Consider the following 16549-nt stretch of genomic DNA (forward strand, 5'->3'; position numbering starts at 1 on the left):
TATGCTTTTATGTATCGACATCTATATCTATAATAATGTATTGTATTTTTCAGCAGCTCAGTCATGTCCGACTCTTTGTGACCCAATGGACTGCAGAACACCAGGCTTCCCTGTCCTTCGCCATCTCCCAGAGATTACTCAAACTCATGTCCCTTGAGTCAGTGATGCCATCCAACTATCATCCTCTGTCATCCCCTTCTCCTCCTTCAATCTTTCCCAGCATCAGGGTCTTTTCCAATGAGTAGGTTCTTCGCATCAGGTAGCCAAAGGATTGGAGCTTCAGCTTCAGCATCAATCCTTCCAATGAATATCCAGGACTGATTTCCTTCAGGATTGACTGCTTTGATCTCCTTGTAGTCCAAGTTACTCTCAAGGGTCTTCTCCAACACCACACTTCAAAAGCATCAATCCTTCAGCACTCAGCCTTCTTTATGGTCCAACTCTCACATCCACACATGACTACCGGAAAAATCATAGCTTTGACAATATGGACCTTTGTTGGCAAAGTAATGTCTCTGTTATGACTATAACTGTGAGCTCCATAGGGTCAGGAAATGTGAATGTATTGTACATTACACAGTACATAAGTGGTTACATATAGTGGTTACATATTAAATATTGGTTGACTGAAGCAGAAGAATTAATTCATAAAATCAACAGATATAGAGCTTCTACCCTTTGGATGCTGTTAGGTAATTTTGCATCTATTTTTTCTTGTAGTTCATTTCTTAAAAAATTCTCAGACAAGTGGAATATCTGGCCAATGATATGAAAATAGCACCTATGAATCTTATTTAGTTTATACTTCAGGTATAGGATGTGAAAGTGCCCATTTCCTGATATATCACACACATTGAATGTGAATATTATGATTCTTAACTCTTTTTGCAACCTGATGGCTGAGAAATGATAGAAAGGGATTTTCAAGAATGTGTGAATTAAAGAAAACAATTCTTAAGAACTGAAGTGGCAAGAGGAGGGAGCAGTTCCAGGAATGTGAAGAGGTTCAGCTGCAGATGTGCAGTAAAACTTACAATTTCTTCTTTTCTCACATAAGCATTTATGCTTGCATTTCTCTCTAGGTACCTGTGTGTATGAGTTACTCAGTATTGTCTGAGTCTTTGCCACCCCATGGACTGTAGCCCACCAGGCTCCTCTCTCCATGGAATTTTCCAGGCAAGGATACTGGAGTGGGTTGTCATTCCCATCTCCAGGGCATCTTCCCCATCCAGGAATTGAACTTGGGTCTCCTGCATTGCAGGCAGATTCTTCACTGTTTGAGCCATTAGAGAAGCCCCTCTAGGTACATACTTAGCCACATTCTGCAAATCTGATGTGGTAAAAATTGTTTTCCTTAGGAGGAGGGAAAGAGATAAGCATTTCTCTGGCAACACTGGGCTTAGCCCTGAGATGATGGTGTTTCCATGGCAACCTCGCACTCCTGGCAGATGGGCTTCTGGTGCATCCTCCTCCATGCCTCTGTGACTTGCTCTGATGGGCTGGGCTGACTCTGTGTTTCCTGTAGAAAGTTTTGAACACAAGAGGCAGCAAAGCAGGTCTTTTATCCTGCGAGTCCTTGAATATTTTACAGATGCAAGAATTCAGTTCTCCAGTGAGTCTAAATGACAGAAGGAATGGACAAATTCCTGAGTCTGCTCATCCTTTGGTTACAACTAAACTGTGAGTTAGAGGGATTTAGAAATGGGCAAAGAATGGGCGACTCCCGGATATTCCACCCCAGGGAAGACAGAAAGTCAGGGAGTTGTACCTGCATGGTTTCTGGGAGTTCCTTTGGAGAGAGAAAAAGTAAACTTTAGTTTCCAAGAATAATCAGCTGCTGACCAGCCTGTCTCTGTTTTCTCTTTCTGAACAGGGGTGAGCAGTAAGCAGGACGTGAGTCAGAGTCCTGAAGCTCTGAGCGTGAGAGAGGGAGACAGCGTGGATCTCAACTGCAGTTACCCTGACAGCACTCTGCACTTCCTGCAGTGGTTTAGGCAGAATCCCGGGAAAGGGCTCACATCCCTACTGTCAATTCAGGTGAATCAGAAAGAGCAAACAAGTGGAAGAATTACAGTCTCGTTGGATAAACCATCAGGACACAGTGCTTTACACATTGCGACTTCTCAGCACAGTGACTCGACCACCAACCTCTGTGCTGTGAGCTACAGTGCGCAGAGGGAGCCTGTTCCCAGGACTCAGACTGCAGATGGGCTCCAACCACGTCCTGGCTTGGCGCTGAGGAAACTTCTTCCATTAAGGGGTTTTCTATATTGACTTTCCTTCCAGATAGAGGCAATTAGCAAGGGTAGGATGATTTGAGAGAATAGCATTGAATCATGTACATTACCACAAGTAAAATAGATGACCAGTGCAAGTTCCATGCATGAAGCAGGATACCCAAAGCCCACGCTCTGGGACAACCCGGAGGGATAGGGTAGCAGGGGAGGTGGGAGGGGTGCTCAGGATGGTGGGGACACAGGTGTATCTGTGGCCGATTCATGTTGATGTAGGGTAAAAACCATTACAATATTGTAAAGTAATTATCCTCCAATTAAAATAAATTACTTTTAAAAATCTTTTAAAATGATCTAAAATTATATTGTGAATTCTTTGATTGTTAGATTTTCATCAACTTCAATTTCAATAATAGTTTTACAGTCTAAATGGGAAAAGAATTTGAAAACGAGCAGATACATGTGTATGGATAACGGAATCATTTTGATGTACACCTGAAAATAACACATTGTTAACCAGCTCTTCTCTAATATAAAATAAAAAGTAAAAAAATAGTAGTTTTGTTGAGATTAAGCAACATTTCACACAATTCTCTCTTTCAAATGAACACCTAAGTGTGCGTCTAGTATATTCACAACATGGCACAATCACTACCTCTATCTAGATTTGAAACCTCGTCATCACCCCAAAAGGAAACCATGCGTCCATGACACAGTCACTCCCCACGCTCCCCACGCACACATCCCTGGGAGCCACCCACCTGCTTTCTGACCACAAGTTTGCTTATTCTATGCATTTTATGCAAATGGTTTCTTACAATACCTGGCATTTGGGCATTGCTTACTTTACGTAGCATAATACTTCAGAAGTTCATTCAAGTCAGGACCAACTGCTAATGTTAGTTAGTTAGTGAAAGGCTCTCAGTCTAGTCCAACTCTTTGCGACCCCATGGACTATACAGTCCATGGAATTCTCCAGGCCAGAATACTGGAGTGGGTAGACTTTCAATTCTCCAGGGGATCTTTCCAACCCAGGGATCAAACCCAGGTCTCCCATATTGTAGGTGGATTCTTTACCAGCTGAGCCACAAGAGAAGCCCAAGAATACTGGGGAGCATATTCCTTCTCCAGTGGATCTTTCCTACCCAGGAATCGAACCAGGGTCTCCTGCATTGCAGGCAGATTCTTTACCAACTGAGCTATGACAGAAGCCTAGGACCAACTGGAGAAAGGCAAATGTTCATCCTTAGCCAATCACATAGGATGCCATACTGCTAATTGGCCTGCTGACATTGTCCCTGTTCTTTCCAGTCCCCTCCACCTGTCTGTTTTGCTAGAACTTTGTTGGTTTTATTGATCCTCTTAAAGAATCAACTCTTTGTTTCATTGATTTTCTCTATTGTTTATCTCTTTTAAATTTCATTGATTTCTCCTTTTATCTTTATTATTTTCTTATGCTTGCTTTGAATTAATTTATCTTTTCCTTGTCCAGGTTCTTCAGATAGAAGCTTAGATAATCTGAGATGTTATTCTTTTTAATATTTGCATGTGGTGCTAAAATTTCACTCTCAATACTTCTTTGGCTGTGTCCCCCCAATTTTGGTATGCTGTATTTTCATTTTTATTCAACTCATGGGAAATTCAATGATTTCCCTTGAGACATTCTCTATGACCCATAGATGATTAAGAAGTGTGTTGTTTGGTTGCCAAATGTTTGGGAATTTTCCTGTATCTTTCTGTTATTTATTTATACTATTAGTTCATTGTGGTTGGAGAACATACTCTATATTTCAGTTCTTTTACATTAGATTTGTTGAGCTTTTTTAGGTCCCAAGATTTGGACTTATCTGGTATATATTCCATGGACACTTGACAAGAAGTATATTCTCCTCTGGTTGGGTGGAGTGTTGTATAGCTGATAATTAAATCCTACTGGTTAATGGTGTTATTGAGTTCTATATATCTGCTGATTTTCTGGCAAGTTATTCTACCAGTTGTTGAGAGAGGAATATTGAAGTATTTAACTATATTTCTAGATTTGTCTCTTTTCTTTTTAGTTTTAATTTTTGTTCCACTTATTTTTCAGCTCTGTTAGTTGGTACATATACATTTAGGATTACTATGTCTTCTCAGTAAATTATCCTCTTCATCAGTAGATAATATTCCTCTGTCTCTGGTAATTTTCTTTGTTCAGGAGTCTGTCTACTTTATCTGATGTTAATATAGCCATTATACTTTCCTTTGATTAATGTTTGCATAAAACATCTTTCCCCATCCTTTTACTTTCAAGATGACTATGTCTTATTTGAAATGAATTTCTCTCAGACAGTTATAGTTGGGTCGTGTTTCTTAACCCACTTCTTGTCTGAGCTGTTTTGTCACTGGTGTGTTCAGACCAACTTCTGTGTCTTAGTTTCTGTGTTTAGATCACTTGTTTTTAATGTCTTGATATTTTAGGGCTTAGACTTCCATTTTATTTGATTTTTTTTTTCTGCGCTTTTTTTTTGTCCCCTATGTTTTTCCTTCTAACCTCCTGTGAGTTATTCAATATTTTCTAGGATTACACTTCAATTTTTCTGCAGCGTTTAGTGTGTGTATGTGTGTGTCTGTTAGTTGCTCAGTTGTGTCTGACTCTTTACAACCTCATGGACTGTAGCCTACCGGAATTCTCTAAATGAGAATACTGGAGTGCATAGCCATTCTCTTCTCCAGGGCATCGTGTCGACCCAGGGACTGAACCCGGGTCTCCCGCATTGTAGGAAGATTCTTTTATGGTCTGAGTCACAAGAGAAGCTCCTATAGCATGTCAGTCAGTTCAGTTCAGTTGCTCAGTCGTGTCCGACTCTTTGCGACCCCATGAATCGCAGGACGCCAGGTCTCCCTCTCCATCACCAACTCCCGGAGTTTACTCAAACTCATGTCCATTGAGTTGGTGATGCCATCCAGCCATCTCGTCCTCTGTTGTCCCCTTCTCCTCCTGTCCCCAATCCCTCCCAGTATCAGGATCTTTTCCAATGAGTCAACTCTTAGCATCAGGTGGCCAAAGGATTAGAGTTTCAGCTTCAGCATCAGTCCTTCCAATGAACACCCAGGACTGATGTCCTTTAGGATGGACTGGTTGGATCTCCTTGCAGTCCAAGGGACTCTCAAGAGTCTTCTCCAACACCACAGTTCAAAAGCATCAATTCTTTGGTGCTCAGCTTTCTTCACAGTCCAACTCTCACACCCATAAATGACCACTGGAAAAACCATAGCCTTGACTAGATGGACCTTTGTTGGCAAAGTAATGTCTCTGCTTTTTAATATATCTAGGTTGGTCATAACTTTCCTTCCAAGGAGTAAGCATCTTTTAATTTCATGGCTGCCTTTAGCATTTAGATGTGTCTTACTGTATAGCTATTTTCATATGGTTGCTCCAGTTATTGCATTTATATAACACAGGCTATTGGTAATATTATTTTACCTATTTGAATGTAATGTATAAGTATTGCCTCCCTTTACACTTATTTATTCTCCCCATTCATAAAATAATTTTCTTTAGTATTTCCTCCATGTGTGTCTAGAGCCTCATTAGACACTATTATAATTTTTCCCAGATATATATTATTATATATATGTTATTATATAACACATTTAATATGCTATAAAATATTTCCACCAAATATAATTTAGGGAATTCAAGAGGAAAAGTCTATTGTATTTATCCATATTTTTGCTTATTGTATTCTTTATTCCTTCTTGTTGTTTCAAGACTCCTTCCTTTATAATTTTATTTCTGTTTATAGAGCTTCCTTTAGACATAATTTTAGGATAGGTCTTCTGGTGACCACTTTTCTTCATTTTCCTTCAACTGAGAATGTCTGAATTTCACCTTTTTTAGTGAATGCTTCTGGATTAATGGCTCTTCTCTTTCTTCAGTTGAAATATATTGGATTATTTCCTTCTCGCTCAGTTAAATCTGGAAACAAAAAATTGTAACACTGTGATTTTATGTTTCATTCTAAAAATTATTTTGTATCCAACACTTAAAAGTTGAAGGATAGCTGATTGACAAAGTTATGCTAATTTCTTCTGTAGAGCAAAGTGACTCAGTTATACATATATAGACTTTCTTTTTTATTTTCTTTTCCATTATTTTTTACCCCTGGATATTGAATATAGTTCCCTGTGCTATACAGTAACACAGGGAATTTTTAACTCACAATTCTGTTTTTTTAAAACGCCAAATAGTTCAAGGCTGACAACATATAAATTCTCTTCTGTACATAATCATAATGCTTTGAAATTCAACCACAGAAGGGCAGTAAAAGTTGGGGCATGCTAATGAAAAGTGAACTTCTCTGTAGTTCTCTATTTGTCTTCTGGAGGGCACTGCTGCCTAAATTGGAAATTGCTTTTCTGTGAAGGATCAGAAGAACCTCACAAAACCCTAGATTTTAAAGAGATATTCTGACCATTTTTTACACAGTGAGATGTAAAGCATCTCAGACACCAGAGATAGGCATTTTGTTAAGACAGTTTCTCTTCCTAACAACCTCCCTACAACCTCCATCAGAAGAAATATAGATCCGTCATTCTTAACTTCAGAGAAACCTGGGTTCAAGTCAGCCAGTCTTCAAACTTATTTGTGGGGAACCTGTTAGAAAGGAGCTCACTGCCTCTTCACTGCTCCACTATAACCTTGGTGTTCACCTTGATGCTTGAGATGCTCCTGTTTCTGAATGAGTATTACTCCATTTTACTCCTTTGTCCACACATGGAATATTGCTCCATGTTGAATAGAGATTTTTTGTTTTAGCTGAGTTCACTGATTCAGCACTGATGTTTCAGCAGGAGCTGGAGCCCAGTCAGTGACCCAGCCTGATGACCACATCACTGTCTCTGAAGGAGCCCGTCTGGAGCTGAGGTGCAACTACTCATCTTCTGTTTCACCATACCTCTTCTGGTCCGTGCAGTACCCGGACCAAGGACCCCAGCTTCTCCTGAAGTATGTGTCTGGACACAATCTTGTTTCAGGCATCAAAGGTTTTGAGGCTGAATTTAGGAAGAGTGAGAAGTCCTTCCACCTGAGGAAAATACCAGCTCATTGGAAAGACTCGGCCAAGTCCTTCTGTGCTCTGAGTGACACAGTGCCTGGGGCTGCAGGAGGAGCTGAACACAAACCTCCTGGACACTGTAGCTCAGTCTTTGTTACATTAGGAAGTTGGCATGTTCCGTGAAGGCAAATAGTACAGAGAATACAGAATCCTGGAAGTGTTTGGTTCCCATGGTCCTCTTAGATTTTTCTTTTTTTCATTTTTTCTTGTTTTTTCTATTCTTTTTTCTTTACATTTTGCAAAGGAAAGACTCCTGTTTTCTGAAATTTGGCATTTTTGTCCTCTAGAATCAGAATTCTAGGGAAAATGAGGCCATAGAATTTTCAACAAGCTGGAGAAAGCTACTTACTGCCGGGTCATTTGGAATAGTGATTGGCTGAGATATAATAGCTTGAGGTTGGCCATGTGAGTTGATATAACACAAGTCAGAGAATTTGCTTTACAATATTAATCTCATCTCTCAAGCAAACAAAAAACCCAGGACAATGCCTTATTTCTAACTGCATTATCTCCAGACTATTTTGCTAGTATCCTAAGAAGTTTCTTTCCTTAAAGGATTTCAACTCTTTGACTAAAGCGTTTGGGACTGGTTGAGCTAATTACTGTTGGCACATAAGGATGTATATGGGTGACCTTTCCAAACACAATACAGTGTGAAGCAAAAAAAGTTCTCCTTTGTTCATCAGTCTCCATTAATAGGCTTCCCAGCTGGTGCAGTGGTAAAGAATCTGCCTGCCAATGCAGGAGACACAAGGGCATCCTCCCTAATGAGGAGGAAGATGAGGAGTGCAGTGAAGAGGTGGTTAAGTCATCCATATGGGGCAGTTCTTCTGGGTCTGTGTTTATTTTTGGCCAGATATATCTCTCCTTTCCCCACATCAGACCTGTTTTAGGACACTCCTGAAAGATGCATGTGCATCTTTTTGCCAAGATGGATTCCAGCACAGAGCTTTGTGGGATGCTTGGCATCATCTGTTATGAGGCGGTGCCACCTCCTTTTTGAGCTCCGAGGAGTCTTTCTGTGCCTGCACAGTTTTCCTTGACCTCTTGACCTCAGAAGTGGTCACTTTTTTACTCTAGCAGAGCTCAACTCCTGCCGTTGTCTTGGTACTGAGGCTAATTAGCATGACAGGTTAATGAATCTGAGAGAAGAGATGTGGGGGCAAGGAGTTTATTCGGAAAGCTGGCTGACCAAGAAGATGGCAGACTAATGTCTCAAAATAATCATCTTTTCTGGGTCTGGATGGCAGGTTCTTTTACAGAACAGGGTGGGGGAAGGTGAGGAAACAAATTAAAAAGGCAAAATTAATCTTGTAAACATCTGCTAGAATGGCAAGCCTCAGGCAGGGGATGTATTAATTTCTTCTTTCCTACCATCCACAAGTGGATAGGTCATGAACAAAAGCCTTTTAGCAGTCAGGCAGAGGGGCTGATTCTCTGAGGCAGCCCATTATATATGATTATAATAACAAAAGCAGTGAAAAGCAAGTCAAAGGAACAGTTCCAACAAGGTAGAATTGGTTCTTCCCTCAGTATTTGGAGTGTGTAGGGAAAACAAAACTTGAATTTTACTCTGCTTGACAACTACCAGCTGCCTAGCCCAGGGGCCCATCTACCTCCTACCTCCGAAACTCATTGTGAGTTTTCTTATGCTCATTCGCTCAGTTGGGTCTTACTCTTTGCCATCCCATGGACTATAGCCCACCATGCTCCCCTGGCCATGGGATTTTCCAAGCAAGAATACTGGAGCTGGTTGCCATTTCCTTCTCCAGGGGATCTTCCCAACCCAGAGATCGAATCCCCATCTCTTTCGTCCCCTGAATTGGCAAGTATATTCTTTACTGCTCCATCCCCTGGAAAACTCTTTCAAATGGGGGTTAGTAATAATAGAGGAGAATATTTGTGTGAAGAAAAGCTAAATCATTATCAGCATATAAGAAGCATGCTTTTCAATGAATATTCCTTTCAATTAATAGCTCTGCCTTATTCCCTGACTCAAGAACTAGACATTTATGACCATAATGCAAAATATCTATATTTACATTGATTGTTATTATCTTTGTCTATGTTGTTATCTTTATCCATAGCTCTCAGGAAAGCCCCCTGGATCAAAGAGGGAGTCATAAACAAAAGGTAAGATGGAAAATTTTGAAGTATAGATGCCAGCTTTTTCTGATTTTTTCCCACTTTTATTGCCTAAGATTTATTTATTAATATATATCAGGAGAAAATAGGAACTTCCATTTCACAAGTTCAAAATTATGTATAAAACATTGAATGTCACCTTTTCCCTCCACTCTCACCCCTCTTTAGCCTGTTTTTAGTTCACTTGAGACCAGAGGGTGGGGCTGCCTGTCACAGTGTCAGCTGAGCAGGGTTTGTTGGCTGAGCTGATTGGTTGCAGGAGCTGAAACATCCAGACAAGTCATGACACTCACCACCCAGGGTTTGCTATGTATCTTGTGAATGTTTTCCAGCAACAAGGCAAAGCGTCATGAAAAGGCTAGTGGACACTGTACTGGGGCTTTTGTTTGCCCAGGTTTGCTGTGAGTTGGGGCTGCGCAACAGAAGGGGAATCTGAAGGAATGAGCAGCTTCTCTTTTGTTGAAGGAGGAAGAGGAGCTGACAAGTCCTGCAGACTTTCTATCCTTATCATTTATGGGGTTGGGGGTGTACTTTACGGGTTTTGCAGGCGCTCTGTTACCCTCACCTGTGACTGTTTCTCTTCTTTTCATCAGGTGTGCGAGGGATGGATGTGGTGCAGAGTCCCTCAGCCCTGAGTCTCCAGGAGGGAGCCAGCTCTACTCTGCGGTGTAATTTCTCCATCTTCCCAAATAGTGTGCAGTGGTATTTTCAGAACCCCGGGGGCCGCCTCATCCACCTGTTTTCCCTTCCTTCAGGGACCAAGCAGGATGGAAGATTAAAGGCCACCACAGTCCCTAGAGAACGCCGCAGCTCACTGCACATTTCCTCTTCGAGGACCACAGACTTGGGCACTTACTTCTGTGCTGCGCAGCATGGTGCTCCCCAGGCACCTGCAGCCTCTACAGGAACCCTCCCTGGGCTCAGCCCCTCCTCCAGCCTCAGTCACACCGTGAGGCCCCACAGGGCATTTGCAGTGCTTCATGTTACTCACCTACATCAGGACAGTTTTAACCACAGACACTCTTTGGCCCTACAGGTTATGGACTTCAGTCTCTATCTCCCCTTCTCAGTCTGTGTCTCCTTCTTCACTAGAAACTTCGAACTGGGAACTAGCAGAGTAGTTGATACGAGGACAGAATTAAAATCAATATTTAACCACAGCTTCCCAGGTGGCTCAGTGGTAAAGAATCTGCTTACCAATGCAGGAGATGCAGGAGACATGGGTTCAATCCCTGGGTGGGGCAGATCCTCTGGAGGAGGAAATGGTAACCCACTCCAGTATTCTTGGGAAATACTGGGAAATCTCATGGACAGAGGAGCCTGGCAGTCTAACAGTCCATGGGGTCTCAAAGAGCTGGACATAACTGAGTGACAGAGCATGCAAGCTGAACTCAAAAATGCTAAAAAGTGAAAGGAATTAAATGAAATCACTCCAATAAAGATATTATCCAGCTTAGTCGCCTTCTCCAGAATGTTCAAGTCTGCCTCACCATGAAGTGTTCCAACAGACAACTGCAAATATTTACATGCCATCCTACTACTGTGGAAAGCAAACAAAAAATATTTGCTCAATGTTTAATATGAACTTGATAAGTTAAAACAAATGAATTATCTTATAGTTCTGGGTTGAAGAAGTATGAAATCAATTTTGCTTGGCTGGCTGGTCGGTTTCCTCTAGAGGCTTTAAGGAAAAATCCATTTCCTTGCATTTTTCTAGCTTCTGGAGGTCACTTGGCATCCTTGGGTCATGGCCCTTCCTTGAATCGCTGCAACCTCTTCTACCACCTCAGCTCCTTTCTCTTTTGGAATCAAATACTCTTCTGCTTCTAAGGTGTAGGAAATTAGTAAATAAACAGAAACTCATTTAAATAGAGTTGGGAGACAGGGGGAGCTCTCATACCTTGTGAAGATAACAGGATTAAAGGGCAGAAGAAAGATGCCACCTCTTTTCCAGGCAAACACTGGGCCAGTGAAAAATCATGGACTCGGTTTACTTTGTGTGAGTGAGTGTGTGAGTGTGTGTGTGTGTGTGTGTGTGTGTGCAGGGGCTTCTCTTGTTGTGGAGCACTGTCTCTAGAGTGCGTGGGCTCCGTAGTTGCAGCACATGGGCTCTCCAGTTACGGCACATGGGCTTAGTTGCCTGGTGGCATGTGGGATTTTAGGTCCCTACCAGGGACTGAACCACATCCCCTGCGTTGGGAGGCAGATTCTTAAGCACTGGACCACCAGGGACATCCCAATGTAAACAAATGTAAACGTCTGTTTACAGTAGCCCTCCCAACTGCCTTTTCTTCTTTATAAGATCATTCTTCTCTTGTCCTGTGGGGACTTGCATGAGGCTTGCCATGGTTGCAGACCCCAAATTGCAATCCTTTGCTGATCCCAGCTAAACTCATCTTTCTAGAGAAATATCTGATAGTCTTTTTTTTTTCATCAGCAAAGGATGCATGGTTATGTATAGGACCTACCCAGATAATCCAGAATAATTCATATTGAGAGAGTCAATTCCTAGGCAGCTTGATAAGAAGTCCAGGGGTCCCCAAGGAGAGAGGTGTCTGGAATTCTCAAGGAGGAAGAAAGGACAAACTTTTTTCCCCTCTACATTCCTTAGGATTGTATAACAATAATGTATCCTGCTTGAGGACAGTCTCTGGAAAAAAACCTTCTGGCTAATCCTATTATCTTAAAATGTAAATTATGGGAGTAGGTCTAGTGAGGTCTTTACAGCCTCCAGACATTCTTTTGATTCACTGTAATAACTAACTAGAGAGTATATAACTCCATGGCTAACACTAGCAAGGGTGTACTCTTCCTGCCTCCTTCTGATGCCTATGTCAGAAGCTTTCTCTATCTCCTTTATACTTTAATAAAACTTTATTACACAAAAGCTCTGAGAAATCAAGCCTTGTCTCTGGCCCCGGATTGAATACTTCTCCTCTGGAGGCCAAGAATCCTGGCATCTTTGCGTGGTTCGGCAACAACTTTTCAGTATCAAGATCCTTCAACTAATCCTACTCCCAAAGTCTACTTTGCCACATTTTTATCTAATTAAAACTTTAAAAATTGAAACATAGTTGACTTACAATACTATATTAGTTTCAGATGTACAGGATAGTCATTTGATATTTTTGATTAATTACATACCATATGAAATTATTATAAAATATTGGTCATATTTTGACCAAACTTATGATTTATTTATTTTATAACAGAGTGTGCACCGCTTAATTCCTTTCACCTGTTTCACTCCTACACTCACTCCTCTCCCATCCAGTGACCACTAGTTGCTTCATTATGTCTGTCAGTCTGTTTCTGTTTTGTTATATTTGTTTTTCTGATTCCACATATATGTATTAAAACATACAGTTTATTTGTCTCACTCTGACTTATTTCAATAAGTATAATACCCTCTGGGTCTATCCATGTTGTCCCAAATGGCAAGATTTTATTTTTTTTATGGTAATATTTCACTATTTATATCTATATTGATCTATCTATCTATCATCTAGATCTTCTTTATCCATTCATCTATGATATGAATGAACACTGAGATGTCTTCAATATCTTGACTATTGTAAATAATGTTTCTGTGAACACTGGGGTGCCTATATATTTTTGAACTAGCTCTTTTGTTTTCTTTGGATAAATACCCAGGAATGGAAGTTCTGTATCTTGTAGTAGTTCTATTTTTTTTTTTTTAATTGTCAGTCAATTTGCTGTTATCTTTCCCACCACAACCACTAAAACCAGATAGGATCCTATTCGCTATCTCTTTCCCCCCGAAGGTGCTACCTCCTTTCTAAGCAATTGAGGAAGGATAAGACTTCACGTTGCAGACATCATTCCATTTTTAACCTGGGGAGGGCAGAGCGGGGAGAATCTCCATACTGTTTTCCACAGAGGCTGCACCAATTTATATTACCACCAACAGTGCACAAAGATTCCCTGTTCTCCACATCCTCACCAACCCTTGCTATTTCTTGCCTTTTTGAAGACAGCCCTAGTAAGGTGATTTGCTCATTTGTTGTTCTCATTTGCATTTTACTGATGACTAAAGCTATTGAGCATCTTTTCATGTGCCTGTTGGCCATCTGTATGCCTTTTTTGGTAAAATGCCTATACAGGTCCTCTGCCTAATTTAAAATAAGATCATGTTTTTGATATTAAATGTATAAGTTCTTTATATATTTTGGATATTAAATCCTTGTTGACATGTTGTTTGCAAATATCTTTTCCTTTTCTTTGTGATAATGGTTTTCTTCTCTGTGCAAGAGTTTAGTTTGATTAGAAAAAAATATTAGAAAGATGAATGTCACAGAGTATACTGTCTATATTTTCTTTTAGACATTTTATGATTTCAGCTCTTACATTTTAGTCTTTAAAACATTTTGAGTTATTTTTATTCATGCTGTGAGAAAAATTTCTAGTTTCATTCTTTTACATGTAGCTGTTCAGGTTGCTCAAAACCTACTTATTGAAGAATCTGTCTTTCCCCCTGCTGTATATTCTTGCCTCTTTTGTCATAGATTGATTGATCATAGGTGCATGGGTTTATTTTGGTTCTATTTTGTCCCATTTATCTATGTCTGTTTTTGTGCCAGTACCATACAATTTTGGATTACTATGACTGTGTAGCATATTTTCGTATCAGAGAGTGGAGTATTTTCAACTTTGCTCTTTTTTTCTCAAAATTGCTTTAGCTGTTGAGGTCTTCTGTGGTTCCATACAAATTTTAAGATTATTTTTTCTAGTTCTGTGAAAAATGCCATGGGTAATTTGATGAGGATTGCATTGAATCTGTAGATTGCTTTGGGTGTATAGATATTTTAGCAATATTAACTCTTCCAGTCCATGGAGATGAGATATCTTTCTATTTATTTTTATTGTCTTAAATTATTTTCATCAATTCTTATAGTTCTCAAAATACAGGTCTTTCAATTCCTTTGTTGAAATTATTGCTAATTATTTTATTCTCTTAGATTCAATTGTAAATTGGATGTTCTATTAAATTCTTTTTCTTATAATTCATTATTAGCATATAGAAATGCAAAAGATTTCTATATGTTAATTTTGTACCCTGCACCTTTACCGAGCTTTACTTTCATTTATTTATCCTAGTGGCTTTTTGATGGTACTTGACAATTTTCTATACACAACATCATGTCATTTGCAAATAGTGGCAGTTTCTTTCTTCAAATTTGGATGCCTTCTCTTTCTTTTTCATATCTGATTGCTATGGCTAGGACTTCCAGTACTATGTTAAATAGAAGTGGTGAGATTTGCAGACTTGTCTTGTTTAAGGTCTTAGAGAAAAAGCTTTCATTTTTTAAAACAACTGATTGTGATGTTAGCTGTTGGTTGTCATAAATAACCTTCATTATTTTGAGGTACATTTTCCCCATATCAAGTTTATTGAGAGCTTTTATCATGAGCAGATATTGAATTCTGTCAAATGCTTTTTCTGCATCTACTAAGAAATTATGTGGTTTTTATCTTTCATTCTGTTGTTGTGGTATATCACATTGATTGATCTGAGGATACTGAATCATCCTTGGATACCTGGAATAAATCCTAGATGATCATGGTGTATGATTACAAAGGGTCTTTTTAGAATAGTTCTAGTTCACTTGCTTATTGTTTCATTCTGTTGGGGTCTTAAATATTTCTGTATAGTTACTGTCTCAATAATAGATTCAGTAAATAATGCAAAGACAAAAACAAGCTAAACTCATGTCAACAGTGTTCAAACAAACAAACAAACAAAAAAAGACAGCAGTATTAAGTGTGGATAATATATATATTATCCACAATATATAACACAATTTTCTGATTTAGAATTTATTTAAAGACATGGTCTCTTCAGTATAAAGGGCTCTTCTTGATTTGTTGTTGACATTATGGGAAGAAAGACAGCTCCTTACACTAACTCAGTCTGAGGGTCAATATTTCAACAAGGTAAAATCTCCTTCTGTCTCAAGAAATCACTGATTCAAGATGAAGACTTGGTTACATATTTCAGTGCTCTGATTGATGTTCATAGGTGGTGAACATGAATTTTTAAGAAACTATATACATTTTTTCAGTGTAACTTCTTTCTATGGCCACAAAGGGGCAATGCTGCTTCAGAGATTACTGTGATGCTTGTCCCACATACACATATTCTTCAAGTAGCCAGAAAGGATCCCTTAAAAATCTACTAAAGTTTTATCTCCTATTATGGTTCCATTTACATCTATTAATCATGTATGAAGGTATGCATGTTTCTATCTATCCATCCATCTACCTAGGTAGTATCTATGTATACTGTAGTCTAATAGCTTGAAAATATGGCTTTGAAAATCAACACTTCTCTGAATAACACATGTTGTCCTCAAGGACATGGCCAGATTTAACTTCTCTAATATAAATGTATACCACACTTAGTTAATCTGTGCCTAGAGTTCATGTCCTCCATCTTTATGGGAAATGTAGTAGTGGTCTAAGTTCCATTTCAAGTATCACCTCCATTAAAACTGTTATCTGGCTGAGTTGAGAAGAAGAGTTTATTACTTTTTTCTTTGTCATATCTTAGAGATACACATTTCTCCTTAGTAGCTTTTATCTGATTGTACTTGAGTATTAGGCCTCAGTTGACTGAAGATGGGAATTGTCCTTCCTTCTTGAGACCCAAGTATTGAATATTAAGTAGTCACTTAGCAGCACTCATTAAATATATATTGAGATGCATTCATGAATGGATAAATGAAAAACATGAAAAAGAAAACATATCAGAAGTCTAACAAACAATAAAAGTTCCCCTTAGAACGATGGGATAGATGGGATTAGACTGAGGAATGAGAACCTTTATTATCTCTCCTGTTGGACTGTAATGATGTTTTCTTTGATTGAATTTGAGATGACATCAAATACAGAGACAAAATTCTACACTTCAAAAACATGTGCTCCTTAATTATTTTAACTTTACAAATAGATGGGAAACAGTGGCAGACTTTATTTTTTGGGCTTCCAAATCACTGCAGATGGTAACTGCAGCCATGAAATTAAAATATGCTTACTCCTTGGAAGGAAAGTTAT

General features: G+C 39.3%; 1 pseudogene and 1 gene segment (V, D, J or C); both read left to right on the forward strand.

Moving 5' to 3' along the window:
* The first annotated feature begins 1634 nt into the window (after positions 1-1634).
* Positions 1635-2274, forward strand: LOC133067056 (T cell receptor alpha variable 21-like). The segment is given in 2 exon segments: positions 1635-1680; positions 1874-2274. Coding segments are annotated over 2 exon segments (447 nt in total).
* A 62-nt stretch (positions 2275-2336) lies between these two features.
* On the forward strand, positions 2337-7453 carry LOC133067057 (T cell receptor alpha variable 8-4-like; annotated as a pseudogene).
* Positions 7454-16549: the final 9096 nt, after the last annotated feature.

Source organism: Dama dama, chromosome 12 (genome assembly GCF_033118175.1).
Source record: "Dama dama isolate Ldn47 chromosome 12, ASM3311817v1, whole genome shotgun sequence".
Lineage (NCBI taxonomy): Eukaryota > Metazoa > Chordata > Mammalia > Artiodactyla > Cervidae > Dama > Dama dama.